General features: G+C 64.7%; 4 protein-coding genes across 4 annotated transcripts in view; 2 read left to right on the forward strand and 2 right to left on the reverse strand.

The window, feature by feature from the left end:
* Nucleotides 1-2,209, forward strand: part of EMIHUDRAFT_234719 (hypothetical protein) — a gene marked incomplete at both ends in the record, with an annotated part of 6,021 nt that extends 3,812 nt beyond the window's left edge. Inside the window, 3 exons of the mRNA XM_005781100.1 lie at nucleotides 26-274; nucleotides 1,418-1,501; nucleotides 1,823-2,209. Coding sequence (XP_005781157.1) covers nucleotides 26-274; nucleotides 1,418-1,501; nucleotides 1,823-2,209 — 720 coding nt within the window. The remainder of the gene's footprint in view (nucleotides 1-25; nucleotides 275-1,417; nucleotides 1,502-1,822) is intronic.
* Nucleotides 2,210-2,662: 453 nt separating this feature from the next.
* On the forward strand, nucleotides 2,663-3,468 carry EMIHUDRAFT_234720 (glycerol kinase; the record flags this gene model as incomplete). The annotated part of the gene is made up of 3 exons (XM_005781101.1): nucleotides 2,663-2,676; nucleotides 2,837-2,957; nucleotides 3,091-3,468. 3 exons carry the CDS (start codon nucleotides 2,663-2,665, stop codon nucleotides 3,466-3,468), a joined length of 513 nt encoding a protein of 170 aa, XP_005781158.1.
* A 530-nt stretch (nucleotides 3,469-3,998) lies between these two features.
* Nucleotides 3,999-4,751, reverse strand: EMIHUDRAFT_114119 (hypothetical protein; the record flags this gene model as incomplete). The annotated part of the gene is made up of 1 exon (XM_005781102.1): nucleotides 3,999-4,751. The coding sequence occupies one exon, from the start codon at nucleotides 4,749-4,751 to the stop codon at nucleotides 3,999-4,001; it is 753 nt and encodes a 250-aa protein (XP_005781159.1).
* A 1,213-nt stretch (nucleotides 4,752-5,964) lies between these two features.
* Nucleotides 5,965-7,253, reverse strand: part of EMIHUDRAFT_114120 (hypothetical protein) — a gene marked incomplete at both ends in the record, with an annotated part of 2,053 nt that continues 764 nt past the window's right edge. The window contains 2 exons of the mRNA XM_005781103.1: nucleotides 5,965-6,615; nucleotides 6,911-6,932. Of these exons, the coding sequence (XP_005781160.1) occupies nucleotides 5,965-6,615; nucleotides 6,911-6,932 (673 nt within the window). The remainder of the gene's footprint in view (nucleotides 6,616-6,910; nucleotides 6,933-7,253) is intronic.

Here is a 7,253-nt window from a genome sequence, read left to right on the forward strand (position 1 = left end):
ATGTGATCTCGCACTAGCGCTCCAGGCGGTCGACTTCGACCCGCAGCGCGGCACCGCCTTTGCGAGGCGGCTCGCGGCGCGCGGCCATGCGGGCGCGCTCGGCCGGGTCCGGCTGTCGCTCAGCATGGCCCTCTCCTGGGAGAGGCTCAAGGACGAGCGCGCGAGCTTCGCGCCGCTCCAGGCGGCGCTGCTCGGCCCGCTCGTCCTCGCCGGCCTGACCTACGCCGACCGGCGCATGCACGCCAACGCGACCCTGCGCAGCGTGCCGCCGCCGGTGCGCGCGCAGCTGCGCGCGCTGGTCGCCCACGCGCCGCCTCGCGCGGCTGCCGGCGGCGGCCTCGCCCCTCCCCCTGCCGGCTGCCTTGTCAGCCGGTGGGCCTCGGTGTGGGTCGTCGGAGAAGACGGCCTCCGACGCCTAGACGCCGACTGCGCACTCTCGCATCCCAACTAGCGCTCGAGAGGACACGCCACTCCGCAGCAGTCGCCGTCTCCGTAGCCCCCGTGTGTTCGCATGGTGCTCTGAGTACACTGCACACTACACCGTCCTCCCGCCCTGAGGTTGGCGCATGGACCATGTAGGCCTCCGCTCCTTCGCCGCGTCGCCGCCAAAGTGGTGCGTCGGGAGGGCGACGCCGATCGAGGAGCGGCTCGACACCCTCCGGCGACGGCCCGAGCCACACTACACGCTCGGCGAGGCGGCGTCGGCGGCGGCGTGCGAGCAGCTCCCGGGCTGCACGGCGGAGGGGGCGCCTCCCTTCTCGCCGCTCGGCGAGCTCTCCACGCCATGCGCAGCGGCGCGAGATTACCCGAGATCAGCCGAGATCAGCCGAGACCGCTCGAGACTAGGCGAGCTCCACGTCATGCACAACGGCACTGGCGGCGCCGTCGTCCTGGCGGCGCGGCCGAAGTAGGGTGCCTGGCCTCTGTGTGAACGGCGCCTCTTCACAGCCTCTGCGTGTGAACAGGCGAGGCCGCCCACCGTGCCTGGCCGCCGGCGCGGCGGCACCGACGCGGCGATGGCGGCGACATGGCGGCTGCGGCCCGCGACAGGGGCGGCGCCCGAGAGTGCCCAAGATTACCCGAGATTACCCGAGACTAGGCGGTTGCGGCCCGCGGCAGGGGCGGCGCTGGACGAGCAGGCGCGCGCACAAGCACTCCGACAGATAGACAGACAGACAGCAGCGCACGCACACACACACACACGCACACGCACGCACGCACGCACGCAAACGCACGCACGCACGCACGCACGCACGCACGCACGCACGCACGCACGCACGCAAACGCACGCACGCACGCACACCGTTCACCCACGTGCTGGGCCTTGCGCGTCCAATGCCATCGGGGTGGAGATGCGAGGGTTGCCTGGCCCTTGCCCCCCTGTGTGTGAGTGTGCAGAGATGTGTACTTGACCCAGGCGTCCGTGTACGAGGCCGAGACGGACGAGCAGGCGGTGCTCGAGCGCGGCTTCTTCTTGGAGGCGCTCGACGCCCCCGGCGAGGTGCTCGCCGCATCCTCCTCCGGCGTGAGGCTGGCGCCCCTTCGCGGCCGCGCCGGCGGCGCATCGCGCGTCTGGCGCCCTAGAAGCGGAGTATCCCCCCCATATCTCCCCGTATCTCCCCGTATCTCCACAGATCTCGTGCCTAGAAGCGGAGTACGAGCTCATCCATTCCAACTGGCGCTCGAGAGGACACGTCTCCCGCCGCATGCGGCCGTACTCCGCTGCACTCGCTGCATTCGTAGCCCGTGTATTCGCGCAGTGCTCCGAGGCTCGGCGCGAGACCATCTCTCCCGCCCTGACCTCGGTGCATCCCCCAAATAGGTCTGGCACGGCCGCCGGCAAGCTGACGGCCGGCTGCGGCTCGAGAGCGCGTCGACGGCCGGCTCCTTCCTCGCCGTAGAGCCTCTCGCCGGCGGCTGCCGCGGCCAGCCGCCTCTGCTCCACCGCGGCGCTGTCCCCTCCTGCGCGTGGCGCCTCACCCTCGCCTCCGCCTCCGCCGGCGCAACGCCACTCGACGTCTCGCTCGCCCCGCCGCACGCCGAGTTGCCTGCGGTGGCGTATTGGGCGGTGCCGCCGGCCGACGCGCCGCTGGGGCTGGAGCGGTCGCGCCTGATGCTTCCGCTCAACGAGATCGTCGACGAGCACTACTCGGTGTACTGGTGCCGCCTCGCGCCGGACCAGCCGCCGCCTGAGTACTGCCTGCCGTGACTACGCGCGTGCTCTAACATACTCACCCGACACCTCCGGAAGCCTATTTCCGTGGCGCGCGCGACTTAGCGTGTGCATGATCACACGAGCTCAGCGCGTGTTGGTCTTGGGGGGATGGGGGGCAGGCGGCGGCATAAAGTACCGTAGAACCCTCTGAAAAAATGTAAGAGCCCCACACCCACAACCAGCGAGCCTCGAGCACAGGGACCGTACGTTACAAGCACGCTCTACGACTAGCCGAGAGGCAGCGCGAGTTGCAATCCCACCGGCACATGGTCGCTCTCTGGCGGCCTGCGGCGTGCGCTATTATCTTTGAGTATATGATTGGGCGGACATCGGCCACCTGCCGCTCGGGCACGAGGACGAGATCGACGCGCACTTGGAGCACTTGGAGTGCAGTCGGTAACCGCACATCCAGGGCCGGGGGGCTAAGAAGCACACCCAGCGGGCCGGATGATTGGCATCGGGTTGCGGGCAAGAGAGCCCTAGCCCCGGGGGTGCGCGGTCGCAGGGCCATAACACGGGTCTCCGAGGGTTGGTTCTGCGCTTTGGGTTTCCCCTAGCTGCGGAACGCCTCCTCTACTCGGAGCTAAAGAATACTCTCCGAGGGTTGGCCCCGCGTACCAGGTTTCCCCTTAACTGCAAGGACACGGGCGAGCCCATCACCACGCTGAAGGTGGACGGTGGCATGACGGCCAACAAGCTGCTCTTGCAGTTCCAGTCCGATATGCTCGCCTGCGACGTGTCGGTGCGTCCGAGAGTGTAGACCGCCGGCCGCAAACTCTCCCACGCCTGACGCCAGTGCGCCACGCGAGTGGCCCTCTGCCAACGACTCTTCTTCTCGCCCATCGCTCCAGTTACCCCCCTCCTTCCCTCGCAAGGTCCCCGTCGTCGCCGAGACGACGGCGCTGGGCTCAGCCTACGCCGCCGGCCTCGCCGTCGGGTTCTGGAAGTCCAAGGACGAGATGCTGGCCAACTGGGCCGAGAAGAAGAGGGTCACGCCTCAGATGGATGCGGCGACGCGGCAAAAGTACTCCAAGTTCTGGAAGAAGGCGGTCTCCAAGACGCTCGACTGGGTGGAGCTGGATGGGGAGGGGACTAAGCCAGCCACTGCCAAGCCGGGGCCGCGCCAGAGCACCTTTGGCAGCACCAACGCGATGGACGGCGCCGCTGGCGCCCTGGACATGAAGGTGGCGCTCATGGAGAAGAAGCTCGATGCGGTGCTCGACCTGCTCAAGAAGAGCGCACCCGCCGCCTGAGCGCCTGGCGGCGACGGCTCTGTTGAAGAGATATGATTACCCCCCAAGCGGGTTCGTTGGTGCACACCCCGGCCCCCGGTGTGTGTGTGGTCTTACCTCTGCCCTCGGATGTGGCGGTGCCCCCTCCCTCCCCGGTGCGCGTTATACAGCCAAAGGAGAACGACAAAGCGCACCGCCAGAGAGGTTGCTGCCTCTACGTGTCGCAAACATGAGCGGAGCGAAACTCAGCCGTCGCGAGGAGCGCGCTAGCACCTAGCTAGCCGCTTCCGGCTTCTTTCTTCACCGGTGAACGAGTCTTCAGCAGTCGAGCTACAGCTAGTACCTAGGTAGGAATTCCTCAGGGCTCCGCTTGGTATTCAAGTAGTGTAAATCGGCCATAGAATTCCCGAATAAAATCTTCGTTCTACTATACATTCATTCGACAGCATTCAAACGGAAACGCGCACGCCCTGCGAGGACATCCCGCGCACAGTCCGTATAATAAAGTCCGGCACTCTATAGTGAACCAACACCCAAAACGAACGCACGGCTCACTCGCGCCACCAGCCAGGCACGTCCTCGTCGTTCGTCTTCGTCTTCGGGATCTTGAGCGCCTCGAACCGGTCGGCCGCGGCGTTGCTCAGATCTCTCACGGTCTGCGATAGAGCAAGGTTCCCCACTGCGCCGAGTCCGACTGTATGGAACAGTCCAAGCACCGCACCCAGCCCATTCGTGTTGATCCCGCGCCCCTGCTGCGCCTCGTATTTGCCCACCACCAAGCCGGTCGCAAAGTGACGCACTTTGCCCTCCGCATCAAAACACAGGCGACCGGTCTCGGTCGGTGCCACCACAGACGTCTTGCCTGGCGTCGGCTTGATGGGGATAGGCGGCACCGCGCCCCACGGCTGCCACGCGCCCACGTGCTCGCCCGTGTTGCGCAGGAAGAAGCGAACTGTCATGGGCTCGGCGGGGTCCACAACAAAACCGAACGCGTTGGCCTCGAGCTTCCACGCATCTGCAATGCCGAGCAGCTCCATCGTGCGGCAGTAGTCCGTCTTACTGAGAGGGCCCACGACGCCACCGCGAAACACGAAATCTTCCGCCATGAGCTCGGGGCGCAGGCCCGAGTAGAAGCCCGTGCCGGTGTCGAGAAACTCCTCGGTCAATTCGACCAGGCGCTCTGACGTGGTAGATTCCGCCTCACCACTCAGCTGGCCGGCTGGCGGCGGCGCGCGAACAGCGAGCGTCGAGATCGCGGTCCGCCCTGGATGGACGGCGAACACATTGACGAGAAGCGAGAGCATTCCACTTCCTCCAGAAGAGTTCACTTCCTCCAGGATTGCCGGTGCGAGCAAGTCCGAGCGCCAGTCTCTTGCTCTTGCCAGGGTTGAAGAAATCGGTCGATACCGCCATACCGGCCCTCGCCAACGCCCCAAAAAGTGGCGCAGAGTGAGGCGGCGCCCCGAGCGAGCACGTGAGCCCCGTGGCTCCTTCCCTTCCTTTTTTGAGCAGGTGTGCCGCCGCGCGAGCGACGCTCCGAGATCGCCCGAGATAGCGCGGCGCGGCGGCGGGCGGGGGGGGGGGGGGGGAGCGGCGTGGCGTGGAGCCCCGAGATTGCGCGAGATCGACCGAGATCGCGAGGCGCGGCCCGAGATCGCTCGAGCTTGTGGGCCGGACCACCCCCAGTCCTTTATCTGCGTTCTTGCACATGGAGTGCAAGATACTCGTTCTGTTGTCGCCGTTCGTCGGGGCACGCTATCCTGTGCAGTCAGGGCAAGTGGGGGCGGGGTCGGCGCCGCGATCAACCGCGCGCCAGCGGCGAGCGGCGCAGCGCGGCCACCATGCGGCGCGACGTGCCCGCCGATGTCTTTTTTTTTGGAGGATTACGGAGGAGGACATTTCTTAAAATGAACTCCGGGGGGCAAACGCGGCACAAACGAGGCACAAACGCCAGGCTACAAACACGGGGAGGCACGCGAGGGGCAGGCGTTCCCAAGGGGACGCTCCTGTGCCTCGGCAGGGTGCTCGACGCGCACGATGAGCAGGACGACGCGGAGGGTGGGCGCCGGGATTGGGAGGAGGACCCGCTCGGGTTCGACACCAACCCGGGGCTGCTCCGCGCCATGTGCATGGCGTTCGAGTGAACGCCGTGCAGGCAGCCCGTGCCTTTTGGTGTACCCCGTTTGTGCCGCGTCCTGTGCCCCCGAGTTCATTTAATAATAAGGCACGTAGTATTGGCGTCTGCAGAAGACGGAACACGGAGGGGCTGTATACGTCACGTGTGTGAGTGAGTAGTATTCTTGATACACACACGAAGGTGGGCACTGGGCTGCTGAGAGACGCGTGACGGGGTTTGCGATGAGAATTTCACAACTAAAGGCTCGCGCACACGCACAATTCACACGACAGACAAGGCGCAGCGATGAGAAGCGACTCCGGGAATGGAAGCGGGGTTATAGTGCACCGCTAACCGCCAAAGCGCAAGAGAACTGCGAGTCTGCGACGTATCGGTCTCTACTAGCACGGATTATACCTGATGCACTCCCTTTGAAGTTCTTCGATGGGTTCTAGCATACATTGAGCATGCTTCATGCACTCTTCGCTTCTCATTGAGTCGACGAACAGCTGGCAGACGAACCGGCCCTCATTCACGTTGACAAAATTGGACGTAGCCGCGGAGACGTAGCCAGAGTAGTGCACGCAGGGATGTCCCTCCCACGCCGTCTCGTTGTCGGTGCAGTGGCGGTGCTCCTCCACCTTGAAGACGGAGATGCCCCAAGCCTGATCGCCCTGCTCCGGGCCGCACGTCGACGTCGGCTCGAGGAGCGCGATGTTCTTGTGGTCCCACGCGCTTGAGACCAGCGCGTCCGCCTCTGCCGCGTCGCCCTCGATGGTCTTCGCCAGGTGGTGTGGGAAATCGGTGAACTTGACCGCCGTCTGCGGGTAGTAGTTGAAGGCAATGTCGGCGATGAAGTGGGCCGCGGTGTCGCCCTCCGTCTCGCTCGCATCGACGTCGCGCTCCTTGATCACGACGTTGAGGTTCGAGCAGAACCCAGAGGTGGCGATGAGCCAGGCGGGGTCGTCGACCACGTCGGGCACGGGAGGAGAGGGCTTGGGCGCGAAGGCGAGGCCGCGAGCGGCTGGGTTGATGTCGTCGACGGTTTCTGCCTGCGCTCTCGTGTGGTGCGTGTAAGTTCAAGCCTGCATGTGAGTAAGTGCGGCTGGGCGGAGCGACGCACCGGCAGGGCAGACGTCGACAGAGCGACGAGCAGAAGCGAGGCACTCTTCAGCATCCAGTCCAAGATGTACCCCGCGAGAGATGTACCCCGCGGCCAAAACGCCGTTTTTCAGAAGAATTCAAGTCAGTGTGTGTGTACTCACTCGCACAACGCCACCCATAAGTAGTCATGCACACCACCATGAGTATGCCGATGAACATGCACGCAGCCAGTCACCACGTCACCCAGGCAATCAATACTCGAGTACTGTTCACAGCCGTGTGTGTGTGTGTGTCACACACACTCTTCACAGCCTTGTCATTGAGAAGAAAATGGCGCTCTGCGCTGGTCTGTGAGAGGTTGTTCACACCGTTGCGCCCTGTGAAGTCATCGCTACTTATCGCCTACACCTAGGGAGCGATCGACTACCGTGTGAAGGTCGACACGGAGTATGCTAAATCGTGACAGCCAGGCTCTCGCCGAAGGACAGGAGGACATTTCTTAAATTGAACTCCGGGGGTCACTGACGCGCACAAACGATGCACAAATTCCGGGCTACAAACACGGGGAGGGCCGTAGTCATTGGAT

The sequence above is a fragment of the Emiliania huxleyi genome, assembly GCF_000372725.1.
Source record: "Emiliania huxleyi CCMP1516 chromosome Unknown EMIHUscaffold_207, whole genome shotgun sequence".
Taxonomy (NCBI): Eukaryota; Haptophyta; order Isochrysidales; family Noelaerhabdaceae; genus Emiliania; species Emiliania huxleyi.